At 40.5% G+C, this 14,274-nt stretch overlaps 1 protein-coding gene across 6 annotated transcripts in view; it reads left to right on the top strand.

Moving 5' to 3' along the window:
- The first annotated feature begins 5 nt into the window (after positions 1-5).
- The window catches only part of CA3H2orf92 (chromosome A3 C2orf92 homolog), a 47,801-nt gene continuing 33,532 nt past the window's right edge, over positions 6-14,274 (top strand). For 2 of the 6 annotated variants that reach the window (XM_042932072.1, XM_042932066.1), the window contains exons 1-6: positions 6-242; positions 607-718; positions 8,899-8,963; positions 9,923-10,068; positions 11,376-11,521; positions 14,110-14,172. In XM_042932072.1, the coding sequence (XP_042788006.1) occupies positions 11,461-11,521; positions 14,110-14,172 (124 nt within the window). In that variant the 5' untranslated portion in view covers positions 6-242; positions 607-718; positions 8,899-8,963; positions 9,923-10,068; positions 11,376-11,460. Of the gene's footprint in view, positions 243-606; positions 719-8,898; positions 8,964-9,221; positions 9,340-9,922; positions 10,069-11,375; positions 11,522-14,109; positions 14,173-14,274 lie in introns of all 6 variants that reach the window. The other 4 variants (XM_042932067.1, XM_042932068.1, XM_042932071.1 and 1 more) reach the window with 4 other exon arrangements.

Raw genomic sequence — 14,274 nt, 5'->3', positions numbered from 1 at the left:
GGGCGGGCGGACCTAGACAGCCGCAGCTCCAAACCCGGTGCCGCGCCCCTCCCACCTAGCGCGCGCAGCCTACGCCAGCCCCGCGGGGCTTGCTGGAGGGCGGGCCCCCCAGCCAATCACCGCTCCCACTTGGGCGGATTGACGGTGGACGCCCGGGGCCGGTTGCGGGCAAAGGGGAGGGGCCTCCGGGTGCTGACCAGCCAATTGAGGCCGCCCGGAAGTACTGCCGGGGCGCTTCTAAGGTAGGCTGCGCCGTGGGGGCAGGGGGTGGAATGATGTCAGGGCTCTCTTTTAAAGGGGACCTGGGCAGAGTCCAGGGGCTGAGTGTCGCCTGTCCGGGAAGACTTCGTTTCCGAGCGGCAGCACATGAGACCATGCTACTTCGTGAACGCGTGGCCCTTGAGAAGGCCGGCCCTAAGTATTTTACCCAAAGCATTTCTTTACTGAGCACTGAGGAAGATCCTTTTCCGTGTAAAATTTAAAATTCTGACATTACTCGAACACCTGCTATGTGTTTGCGGAGCACTTCCACCTATGTTACACAGATTATATTAAATCTTTGCAGTAACTCTATCAGATAGCTGCATTCTTATTCCCATTTTGCAGATGTGGGAACCGACATCTGTGACTAGCCGGGGGCTATCCAGCTAGCGACAGCTGGGGTCTGCATGTCGGCAGCTTCCAGCCCCGCTGGGGTCTACTGCTGCAACCGTGCAAGGTATCCTAAATTCACTTACTAAACTGAGCCATAGTTATTTGCCTCTACTGATACCTTTCCCACTAAACTGTGAGATTAAATTTGGTAAAAGTGAAGACAGCATCACTGAAGACAGGAAAGTGCAGAAATCACATTTTAATGAATTATTACATTGTGGACACTCTTGTATAGCCATAGGGGGGTTTAAGAAACAGCGTGACTAGCTACCCGCCTCTCTCAGTCACTGCCCGGCTGCTCCTTCGAGGTGACTTTTTCTGAATTCTAACACCAAAGGTTAGTTTTGCCTATTTAGGAACTTTATGCAAATGTAACCATAGATATGTATTCATAAAATGAGTCAGTGTGCAACCGGTAAAAATAATGAGGAAGTTTTATATAATTTGATATGAAACACATCAGCACACGGGGCTAAATCAAAGCAAAGAAAGTCAGACAGTGCTCAGAGTGTTAGATGTCTGAGTCTCCAAAGAGTATATGAGTACATAACCATTGGTTATATATGAGTATATAACATGTATAAGAGTATATAACCATTGGTAAATGTGGGTAAATTAGGGGAGAATTACTTTTTTACTATATAAACTATTTTTTTTGGCATTGAATTGTTTTTTAGCTTGTTCATGTATATATTATTTTTTTCTTTTTTTGTTTGTGGGAGAAAACATACAACGTAAAATTTACCATCTTAACCATTTTAAGTGTACATTAAGTGTTGTTAAATACATTCATAACGTGCAAGTATTACCACCATCCATCTCCAGAACTCTTTTCATCTTGTAAAACTGCAACTTTGTACTCATTAGACATTAACTCACCATTCCCTCTCCCCTCAGCCCATACCAACCACTGTTCTGTTTCTAAGCATTTAGATACCTCATATAAGTGGAATCCTACAATACTTACCCTTTTGTGACTGTCTTATTCTACTTAGCATGTTCTCAAGGTTCATCCTTGTTGTAGTATGTGACAGGATTTTTTTTTTTTTAAGGCAGAATAACATTCTATTGTATGAATATACCACATTTTGCTTATGTTCAGATCTTGATAGACCTTGGGTTACTTCCACATCTTAGCTATTGTGAACAATACTGCTATGAACATGGGTGGCAAAAATACTGCTTTTAATTCTTTGGCATAGATAGCCACATATGGGATTGCCAGATCATGTGGTAATTCTATTTTTAATATTTTGAGGAGCAGCCATGCTGTTTTCCATAGCAGCTGCACCATTTTACATTCCTAAAAACCATGCAAGAGGGTTCCAGTTTCTCTACATTCTCATCAACACTTGTCATTTTCTGGTTTTGTTTTTGTTTTTGTCTTTGTTTTTGAGTAGCCAACACAATGGGTATAGGTGGTATCTCATCATAGTTTTGATTTGCATTGCTCTAATGATTTGTGACGTTGAGCATCTTTTCGTATGCTTATTGGCCATTTGTATATCTTCATTGGAGCAATGTCTATTCAAATTTATTGTCCATTTTTGAATTGATTATTTGTTGTTGAGTTTTAGTTCTCTATACATTCTGAGTATTAATCCACTAACAAATAGATGATTTGCAAATATTTTCTCCCACCCTGTGTGTTGCCTTTTTACTCTGTTAATGGTGTCTTCTGATGCACAAAAATTTTGAACTTTCATGAAGTCTAATTTGTCTTTTTTTGATGTTGTTGCCTGTGTCTTTGGTTTCATATCTGAGAAATCATCACCAAATCCATGTCCTGAAGCCCTGTGTTTTACTCTAAGGATTTTATAGTTTTAATTCTTATATTTAGGTCTTCGACCCATTTTGAGTTAGTTTTTGTATATACTGTTGAGTAAGGGTCCAACTTCATCCCTTTGCATGTGGATGTCCAGTTTCCCCAGCACCATTTATTGAAGACTGTCCTTTCCCTATTGAATGGTTTTGGCACCCTTGTCAATAAGTTGTTTGACCATATATGTGAGGACTTATTTCCACTGGTCTTTACCTCTGCCTTTAAGATATATTACTTTTTAAATGAAAAACTGAAGTGAAAAAGTATCTGCATAACAAACAGCCGAGCATTTATAAAAGAAGTGCTAAGGTTCTACTTGTGAATAAACTCCATGAACTCTGGACAGCAGGGGCCACAGGGGTGGGGGAGGAGTAGCTGAAGAAGGACCCCAAAAGTGCATGTTGTTGAAGACTATAGAGCAAACTGAGCTACAAAGGCAAGAGGACAGGCTCATCAATTATTCTCTGAGATAACTATGAAGAGGAAGAGCTCAGAAACCTTATTTTGGAGGGAGAAAGGAACAAAGAGAAAGGAAAAGAAGGAGGGGCAGGAGAGACTGATAGGGTAAGAGAATCCCCCAGACCTGCCGGGCCAGCCACTCCCTCCTTGCTCCTTCTAGCTCCTCTCAGCATCTCCCCCTTTGCACACCTGGATGTCTCCCTGGCGTTTAGATTCCTTTGATCTTCTCAATTTCAGTAACTGTTAACGTACACCTACATTATGAATAAAGACATTACATCACCAATGCAGGTCAGTTCTTATCACACATGGAGGAGCCATAGAGTAGGGTCTTTGAGGACTCCCCTGATGGACCCCAAAAGGAAGACAGAGAGGATGGAATTCTGTGCCTGATGCCACCTCCTCCTTCTACTACAGATACCCAGTTGTGGCCACCAATGATTTGAGGAAAATTAGTGATCAAACAAAACTATTAAGGAAGTACTGTTAACTAAATTAACTCTGAAAATTGGATGGGTTCTTGCTGTAGCCTCAGTAATTCCCCTTTTGGATTCCTTTTTAAAATCTTATCTTACTATTTCCTTGGGGACCTAGGATGAAAGATTGAGGTGAACTGAAGAGTTAGATATCTGGGTGTAATTTGCCATCCTCAGATCAAAACCCTATCATTCTGTTTCGTTTTTGTATGTTTCACAGACGAAAACATAGGATCACCTTGCTATACACTGCATTTTCTTACGTTCTGTTGAGATATAAATGATGTAAACTGCATGTATGTAAAGAGTGCAATTTGATGAGTCTTGACATATGAATTCACCATGAAACCATTTTCCCCAATCAGGATGATGAAGATATCCATTGCCCTACAGCTCGTCATGCGCCTTTGTAATCCCTTCCTCCCCTCCCCCTCCCACCCCTTCATCCTTAGGCAAGCACTAGCCAGACATTTCTCTACTATAGGTTAGTTGTCATTTTCTAGAATTCTCTATTGTATATGATTACACAGTTATACACAATACAGTATTTATATATTTATGTATTTGTTATTTTTAAAAATTTATTTAAATTCAAGTTAGTTAACATACCATGTAGTATTGGTTTCAGGAGTAGAACCCAGTGATTCATCACTTACATGTGACACCCAGTGCTCCTCCCAACAAGTGCCCTCCTTAATGCTCGTCACCTAATTAGCATATCCCCCACCCACCTCCCTTCAAGCAACCCTTGGTTTATTCTCTGTATTTAAGAATCTCTTATGGTTTGCCTCCCTCTCTCCTTTTATCTTATTTTTCCTTCCTGTTTTTATCTGTTTCCTCTTAAATTCCACAAATGAGTGATATCATATATTTGTCTTTCTCTGACTGACTTATTTCACTTAGCATAATACATCCTCGTTCCATCCACATCGTTGCAAATAGCAAGATTTCATTCTTTTTGATCGCTGAGTAAGATTCTATTGTATGCATATACCATATCTTCTTTATCCATTCATCAGTCCATGAACATTTGGGCTCCTTCCATAATTTGGTTATGTGCTGCTATAAATATTGGGGTGCATGTGCCCCTTTGAATCAGCATTTTTGTGTCCTTTAGATAGAGTAAATTGTAGTGGAATTTTAAATTGTATATAATTGGACTACATAAATTGACTCATACTGTATTTGTTGTCTGACTTCTTTCACTCAGCATAAGTATTTTGAGATTGCTTCGTGTTATTGCATGCAACATGTTTGTTACGTTTAATTGTTTAGTAAGTTTAATTACATGGATACCACAATTTGTTATCCATTCACCTATTGTATTTGGGTTGTTTCCTATTTTTGCTTATTGTACATAAAGCTGCTATGACCATTCTTGCGTAATTGTGTGGACATATGCTTTCATTTCTCTTGGGTAAATACCTGGGAGTGGAATGGCTGGATCATATAGCAAGTGCGTGTATACTGTTTTAAGAAAATACTGTTTTCAGGCACATGAAAAGATGTTCAACGTCGCTCCTTATCAGGGAAATACAAATCAAAACCACACTCAGATACCACCTCACGCCAGTCAGAGTGGCCAAAATGAAGAAATCAGGAGACTATAGATGCTGGAGAGGATGTGGAGAAACGGGAACCCTCTTGCACTGTTGGTGGGAATGCAAATTGGTGCAGCCGCTCTGGAAAGCAGTGTGGAGGTTCCTCAGAAAATTAAAAATAGACCTACCCTATGACCCAGCAATAGCACTGCTAGGAATTTATCCAAGGGATACAGGAGTACTGATGCATAGGGGCACCTGTACCCCAATGTTTATAGCGGCACTCTCAACAATAGCCAAATTATGGAAAGAGCCTAAATGTCCATCAACTGATGAATGGATAAAGAAATTGTGGTTTATATACACAATGGAATACTACGTGGCAATGAGAAAAAATGAAATATGGCCTTTTGTAGCAACATGGATGGAACTGGAGAGTGTGATGCTAAGTGAAATAAGCCATACAGAGAAAGACAGATACCATATGGTTTCACTCTTATGTGGATCCTGAGAAACATAACAGAAACCCATGGGGGAGGGGAAGGAAAAAAAAAAAAAAAGAGGTTAGAGTGGGAGAGAGCCAAAGCATTAGAGACTGTTAAAAACTGAGAACAAACTGAGGGTTGATGGGGGGTGGGAGGGAGGGCAGGGTGGGTGATGGGTATTGAGGAGGGCACCTTTTGGGATGAGCACTGGGTGTTGTATGGAAACCAATTTGACAGTAAATTTCATATATTAAAAAATAAAAACAAAATGTGTATAAAAAAAAAAAAAAAGAAAATACTGTTTTCTAAAGTGTTGCCTAATATTACCTTTATCAGCAGTGTATGAGAGAGTTCCAGTTTCTCTACATCTTCACCAACATTAAGTATTGTCAGTCTTTTAAACTTTTAGCCTTCCTGGTGCTTGGGTGGCTCAGTTGGTTAGGCATCTGACTTCGTCTCAGGTCATGATCTATGATCTTACAGTTCATGAGTTCAAGCCCCGTGTTGGCCTCTGTGTTGACAGCTCAGAGCCTGGAGCCTGCTTCAGATCCTGTGTCTTCTCTCTCTCTCTCTGCCCCTCACCTGCTCACACTCTGTCTCTCTGTCTCTCTCTCCCTCTCTCTCTCAAAAATAAACATTAAAAAAAAAAAAAAAAACTTTTAGCCTTCCTAACAATTTTAATGCATACTTTTCTAGTGACTAATAATGTTGAGCATCTTTTCATGTGCTCATTTGTCATCCATTTGTCTTCTTCAGTAAAGAAAAAATCCCATTTTTATTTTTTAAAAATTTTTTAAAAATTTATTATTTTTTTAAATTTGCATCCAAGTTAGTTAGCATATAGTACAACAATGATTCCAGGAGTAGATTCCTTAATGGCCCTTACCCATTTAGCCTTTCCCCCCCTCCCACAACCCCTCAGACCCTCTATTTGTTCTCTGTATTTAGGAGTCTCTTATGTTTTGTCCCCCTCCCAGTTTTTATATTATTTTTGCTTCCCTTCCATTATGTTCATTTGTTTTGTATCTTAAATTCCTTATATGAATGAAATCATATAATATTTGTCTTTCTCTGACTAATTTTGCTTAGCATAATACCCTCTCTCTAGTTCCATCCATGTAGTTGCAAACGGCAAGATTTCATTCTTTTTGTCCCAGTCCTATTTTTAAATTGATTGTCTGTTTATTAAGTTGTGTTCTTTATGTAGTCTAAATACACGTCCTTTGCAGATTATATGTTTTGCAATTATTGTTTCCCAATGTATGGCTTATCTTTTTTATTTTTGTAACAGTGTCTTTTAAAGAGCAAATGTATATATTTTTTTTATTTTGATCAAGTCCAAACCTAAAGTCAGTAAGAATTTCTCTTATATTTTCTTCTTGAAGTTCTAAAGTTTTAGCTCTTATGTTTAGGTCTCTGTTTCATTTTGAGTTAATTTTTGTACATGGTATCAGGTAAGGGTTGAGGTTCATATTTTTCACATATTGCTATCAGATTATTCCAATATTATTTTTTTTTAATTATTTTTTTTTTTAGCGTTTATTTATTTTTGAGACAGAGAGAGACAAAGCATGAACGGGGGAGGGTCAGAGAGAGGGAGACACAGAATCTGAAACAGGTTCCAGGCTCTGAGCTGTCAGCACAGAGCCCGACGCGGGGCTCGAACTCACAGACCGCGAGATCATGACCTGGGCCGAAGTCGGCCGCTTAACGGACTGAGCCACCCAGGCGCCCCCAATATTATTTTTTGAAAAGAATATATTTTCTCCGTTGAATTGACTTAACATCTTTGTTATTAGTCAATTGACCTTATATATATGAATTTATTTCTGGACCTTCTATTTCGCTCATTGATCTATGTGCCAATACTGCATGTTTTTATTTACTGTAGTTTTATGAATCTTGAAATTAGGTCATGTAAGTCCTTTATTCTTCTTTTTCAAGTTGTTTTGAACCACTTAAAATTCTAGGTCCTTGGGGCACCTGGGTGGCTCAGTTAGTTAAGTATCTGACTTTGGCTCAGGTCATGATGTCATAGTTTGTGGGTTCAAGTCCTGTGTCGGGCTCTGTGCTGACAGCTCAGAGCCTGGAGACTGCTTCAGATTCTGTGTCTCCCTCTCTCTCTGCGCCTCCCTGGCTCATGCTCTGTCTTTCTCTCTCTCAAAAATAAATAAACATTTAAAAATTAAAAAAAAAATTCTAGGTCCTTTGATTCCCATACAATTTAAGATTAGCTCTTCCATTTTTTTTTTTTTTAATTTTTAAAGTTTATTTATTTGGAGAAAGAGAGAGCACAAGCAGGTGAGGGGCAGAGAGAAGGAGAGACAGAATCCCAAGCAGGCCTCACACCATCAATGCAGCACTCACAAGCTGTGAGATCATTACCTGAGCCAAGATCAAGAGTCAGCTGTTCAATTGACTGCACCATCCAGGAATCCCAGATCTTCCATTTTTCCAAGGAAGCCTGGTGGGATTTTGATTGGTTAAGAAAAATTTTTTGATGTTTATTTATTTTTGACAGAGAGAGAGAGAGAGAGAGAGAGCGAGCATGAATGGGGGAGGGGCAGAGAGAGAGGGAGACACCGAATCTGAAGCAGGCTCCAGGCTCTGAGCTGTCAGCACAGAGCCTGATGCAGGGCTCTAACTCACAGACCGCAAGATCATGATCTGAGTCGAAGTTGGACGCTCAACCGACTGAGCCACCCAGGTGCCCGATTGGTTTTATATTAAATCTATCAATCAATTTGAGGGTAATTGATATTAACAACATAGTGTTTTCTGATCCATAAGCATAGTATGTCTCTTCCTGTATTAGGTCTTTTAAAATTTCTCTGTTATTATTATTATTGTATAAGTGTACTCTTTAATCCCCATCATCTATTTCACCCAGCCCCCCACCCATCTCCCCTGTGGTAACCATCAGTGTTTCTTTTCTTTTTTGTAACTTTTTTAATGTTTATTTTTGAGAGAGAGAGAGAGAGACAGAGCGCGAGTGGAGAGTAGAGAGAAGGAGACACAGAATCTGAAACAGGCTCTAGGCTCTGAGCTGTCAGCACAGAGCCCGATATGGGGCTCAAACCCATGAACTGCCAGATCATGACCTGAGCTGAAGTCGGACACTTAACCAACTGAGCTACCCAGCCGCCCCAAGTGCTTTCTTTTTTTTTAAATAAATGTTTATTTATTTCCAGAGAGAGAGAGAAAGGGGTGGGGAGGGGCACAGAGAGAGGGAGAGAGAGAATCCCAAGCAGGCTCCACACTGTCTGCGCAGAGCCTGACCTCAGGAACTGCAGGATCATGACCTGAGCTGAAATCAACAGCCAGATGCTTAACCAATTGAGCCACTCAGGCACCCCAAGCCTAAAATATCTTTTATTTGGCTTTTTATAGAAAAAGTTTATTGACTCTTGCTCTAGACTTGGATGACCACATAATTATAAATGTTTTTCCTTCATGCCTAGATGCTCAACAAATCTGCCTGGAAATAAAAGAAATGAGGCAGAGAAAATCTAATGATTATTTAAAGGTAAGTGCCATAGGGTGCACTTAGGTTGCAAAGCAGCCTGACTTCTGTTCCTCTGGTGATGTGAGCAGATGGAAGGAAAGGAAAGGGGTAAATGGGAGAGGAGGTGGTGAATATTCTGGTAGTGGGACTCATTGGGATTCAGCAGTGGCCTGAAGAATGTTAAGAGGACTTCATTGGCTTCTAATTTCATCAGCAGTGAAAGGAAAGTGGTGAGCAATTGAGGAAAGTGGTAAGCCAGTATGACTTGTATCCTTACAGGAAGAGGAAATTTTGGACACAGATACCTCCAGGAGCAATGGAGATGGGGAAGGTGGCCAGACTTGGGAATGTGTGGGAGAATTGAACAGAGAAAATTTGCTCATGGATTGGACGTGTGGTGAGATAGAAAAAGGGGAGTCTAGGATGAACCCTGGGTTTTGGCCCGAGCATGTGGAAGCACTGATTTGTTATTGAGATGGGGAAAGTCGCTGGATTGGGCAGTGGGGGTCAAGAGTTAGGTGGTTGTGCATCTTGAGTTTAAAGTTAGCCTATTTCCCCTGGCCTTGGTTTCTACTAACTCTGAGTGTGGTGGGAAATCTCTCTGGTAAAAGGCCCCCAATGGACTCCATTTCCACATCACTCCAAGGTTAGTGTTTATTTTTCTGTTTACTGGTAATTTGAAATTGGACATTTTCTATCTTTTGGTTATGCTGAGGGTGTGAGTCTTGTGTTGTTTTATATGTTGTTTTTGTTGTTCTGTTTTTGTTTTTGTGGAGATATTTTAGACAAGTAGGGTTTATGGGCTGCCATTACCTATTGTCATAGGTTGAATCGTATCCCCCTCTCTAAATTTATATGTTGATGTCCTAATCCTCAGTGCCTCAGAATGTGGCTTTATTTGGCCTGTCTTTATGGAGGCAATAAGTTAAAATGAAGCCCTCAAGGTGGGCCCCAAGCCAGTATGACTTGTATCCTTACAGGAAGAGGAAATTTTGGACACAGATACCTACAGAGGAAAGATCATGTGAAAACATAAAGAGAAGACAACCATTTACAAACCAAGAAGGGAGGCCTCAGTAAGAATCATCCTGGCTGACACCCTTATCTTGGACTTCCAGCCTCCAGAGTTATAAAACAGTAGATTTCTATTGCTTAAGCCCCTCCCCTTTCATTTTGTGGTGATTTTTTATGGCAGTCCTAACAAACTAATACGCCTGAGTCACTCAGAATTCTACTGTATAACTTTTAAAAAAAAAATTTTTTTTAATGTTTATTTTATTATTTTTGAGAGAGAGAGACAGAGCATGAATGGGGGAGGGGCAGAGAGAGAGGGAGACACAGATTCGGAAACAGGCTCCAGGCTCCGAGCCATCAGCCCAGAGCCCGACGCGGGGCTCGAACTCACGGACCGCGAGATCGTGACCTGAGCTGAAGTCGGACGCTTAACCGACTGAGCCACCCAGGCGCCCCACTACTGTATAACTTTTTATGTGACTTTTTGTCCCTAAAAATCCCTTCCTTACCAGACTGCATACAGTACATGAGCCTGAGGGTTAAAGGGCAGGGCAGGCTGTATAATTTGTGGGACCCAGTGCAAAATAAAAATACAGGAAAAAATGTGCAGTTAAAACTGCTAAAATATAAAGATTTTTTCCTTAAAAAGCTTAATATTTATAAAACGTAATAGGGGAAATAGTGATACACAGGTGACCACATCATCTTATACCTTTGTTTATATTTTCGGAGTTATAATATTATATGATACAATAAGTAGCAATACTTTCCTAATGTGGTATCTTGATTTAGCACAAGATTTTTCTGGCTACCCTAGCTACTTCCAATTCACCTAAGCTATATATATATAATGAAAAAGTATTTTTAATCTTTATTTTTGAGAGAGAGAGATAGAGAGACAGAGTGCAAGTGGGGAAGGAACAGAGATAGAGGGAGACACAGAATATGAAGCAGTCTCCAGGCTCTGTGCGCTCAGCACAAAACCCAACTCGGGGCTCAAACTCATGAACCGCAAGATCATGACCTGAGCCAAAGTCCAATGCTTAACCGACTGAGCCACCCAGGTGCCCCATATATATATAATTTTTAAGTAATCTCCACATCCAATGTAGGGCTTAAACTTACAACCTTGAGATCAAGAGTTGCATGCTCCACTGACTGAGCCACCAAGCCAGCCAGGTGCCCCTCACTTAAGCTGATTTAGGTTTTTTTGTTGTCACATGCAACTTTAGAATCCCGGTTAGTATCCTACCATCTTCAGGCTGCAGTGCACAAGGAGGGAAGAAGGCACTGCAGAACCAAAGGGAGTGAGTGGAGAGCCGATGTCCTCAGGGCGGCCAGTGTCCCCTTTGCATCCCTGCCCACAGACACCAGGCCCTGCCCCCCTCCCTGTGGAACTGCCCCCTACCTTGCTTCCAGGTGTGACTTCACAGACTATCGGGTTCCACAGTATCCTGGAGCTCAAGGCTGCTAAGTCTGAAGGATTTCAAGAGATATACAGACTATGGCAAAGAGGACAGGAGTGGAGACCCTCTTCTTTGTTCTCTTCCTGGACTGTTGGCAAGGTACAGAGCTTCTACCCTTTCCATCTGATCGAAGGTACTGTCACAAATATAGTGGCAGATACACAAGTGAGAGACTCACTGTGAGCCTAAATCAGGCAGGAAATGGTGTTTTCCTCCCATGAGTTCTGGAATGGTGAACACAGGGTTTCTCCCCACCTCTATCTTCCTTACCTCCCTGAATCTACCATAGAGACCTCTTGCTCATAAGGGAGTAACTTTAACATTTTTCTTAACTGAAGCTTTCTCAAAAGACCTCTATGGGAGGGTAGCCCACATGTACATTGAGCTTTTTGTTATAAAATTTTTCAAACATAAACAAAAGTAGAAAAATTAGCATGAGACTCTATGTACTAATCAGGCTAATCTTGTTTCATCTATCCCCCCCCCCACACTACATTTTAAATGACAGCTTTTTTGAGATATAATTCACATATCATAAAATTTACACACTTTTAAAGTATATAATTCAGTGGTTTTAGTATATTCACAGAGTTGTGAATCCGCACTAATTTTAGAACATTTTCATCACCCCAAAAAGTACTATCACACTCGTTGTGTCACTCCCATTCCCTCTTTCCCACAGACCCTGGCAATCACTAATCTGCTGACTGCTCTATGGATTTGTCTAGTCTTGATATTTTCAAATCTTGATAGTTCAAATATAGTTCAAATAGTCTTGATAGTTCAAATATAGTTCATACATGTGATATTTTGTGACTGTCTTCTTTCACTTAACATGTTTCATGGTCCATCTGCATTGTAGCCTACATCAGTATTTCATTCCTTTCTATGGCTAAATAATATTCCATTATATGGATGTGCCACAGTTTGTTAATCCATTTATAATTCAATGGGCATTTGTGTTGTTTCCACACTTTGGCTATCTGAATAATGCTGTTATGAACATTTTATGAATATAGAGTTTTCAAAGTGAACATTAGATTTACATACTCTATTTTTAAGGTTTCACTGCATTTGGTATATGTGCTGCCGAAGCGAGCACGGTTTCACTGCATTTGGAACCACTTTTGCTATTTACTCAACCAATTAGCTGACAGCATTCTGGCAAATCCTCTCAGTGTAAAGATCCTGAGTCTGTGGAGAGAAGCAAAAAGGACAGTAGGTGCATTGTACAAATTGTCAGTCAGGGGTGACATTGGGAAAAGGGGAGAAGGTGACCACCCTTGTCAGGGTGCTTTAAAAACCAAAGCGTTTTTGTGAACAAATGTTTTACTGTATGGGCTTACTTACACGTCCATTATATTTATTCTTAATGATTCACTCATATCTCAACAAAAGAGAACTTTTTACTTCTTTTATTTACCAAAAAGCATTATACCCTGAAGTAATGTCTATGCACCATTAACTACCTGATTACCAATTTTCCTGTAGAGTTGAAAGATGCCATGTGCACAAATTACTTAATGGCTATGCACATTTTCTGTCAGGAAACCAGGTGAGAATCAGCATTGTCACTGGCTGTAAGAAGTTCAGATTCTTGCAGATACTTTATGAATATTGAGGTACTCTGAGTCTGTGGGTGCTATGGTCCCGAAAACCCTTCGTTAGGGGATAAGTTTCTCTTCCTTGGTGGTTTGCCACTTCCCCGAGGCCAGAATAAAGGGCTGGCCTTGACCTAGAATCAAGAAAATTTGTGTAGAAACTAAGATGTCACAATGTTCATAAAGGAAAGCCTGAAAATATAGTTCAGAATTCCATGAGTTTTTACAGTCTTTTAGCTACAATTAATCCATATCCTTGATGTAGTCACATGAGTGTCAGCAGAAGTCTTGAAATCAGTCCATGATGGCCTAGGGGAGATTGTTGGCTCCGTGCCTTTACATTTATACCTTCATTTTTTTATTCATCAGTGACAACCTCAGGAATTCCTTGTGTTTATCAAACAGGTCAAGTAGAGGTGGCCTCAGGCCTTCTGAGCCCCCTCCAAACATAGACCCTAATGTGGATTAGGGCTGAGTATGCAGTATTGTTCTCTGTTTTCCAAAACAAGAAGGCATCCCATTTCCAAGATGGTCAAAGTTATTGCTTTTTGGCATCATTTCCTATGGAGGGGAATGTTTTGTTGAGAACACTGAGATATGTGTCCATCTGTCTTTGCAGCCCCCCTCCCCCCAAAAAAAAAAACAAAACAAAACTGAGCACTGAGCATAACCCTGCTTGGACCCAGTGCCATTTATTGCAGTTCAGAGTAGATAACAATGGGACACGATAAGGGGAGAGCACTTTTCAGTCTACAGATGACATAAGCAAATTTCATCTTACCCCCTCCTTACAGGCCTCTGGGGCTGGCTTCTTTCCTACCAGTCTCAGATGAGAAAACCAAATCCCACAGAACTTTACTGCCCAAGGTCACAAGGCACTCAAAAGGTGGACTAGAACCCAAGTCTGGTGCTCTTTCTCCTAAAGCAGGTAAAGTGCATGATATTCCCCTCAAAATACCATGCAAAGCAGTATTGATTTAAGAATACATGCACACATGCTCTCTCTTTCAAAGATAAATAAACTTTAAAAAATACATGCAGATCAAATGAAAGATTTAATTACAGATGAAGTTTATTTCCCCACAGGCTCAAATACTGAATTTTCATCAAGTTCAAAAAATTTGGATGAAGGTTTGGCTAAACTGTTTGGTAGGTACCTCCCTCGTGTGAAGCCATCAGGCTGTCTTTGAAGAGTCTCATGCTTGTCCACAGATGTCTCTCAGATAGCGTGATGGTTTGGTGGGAGGGAAC

Source organism: Panthera leo, chromosome A3 (genome assembly GCF_018350215.1).
Source record: "Panthera leo isolate Ple1 chromosome A3, P.leo_Ple1_pat1.1, whole genome shotgun sequence".
Taxonomy (NCBI): domain Eukaryota; kingdom Metazoa; phylum Chordata; class Mammalia; order Carnivora; family Felidae; genus Panthera; species Panthera leo.
This window is presented reverse-complemented; position numbering and strand designations above follow the sequence as displayed.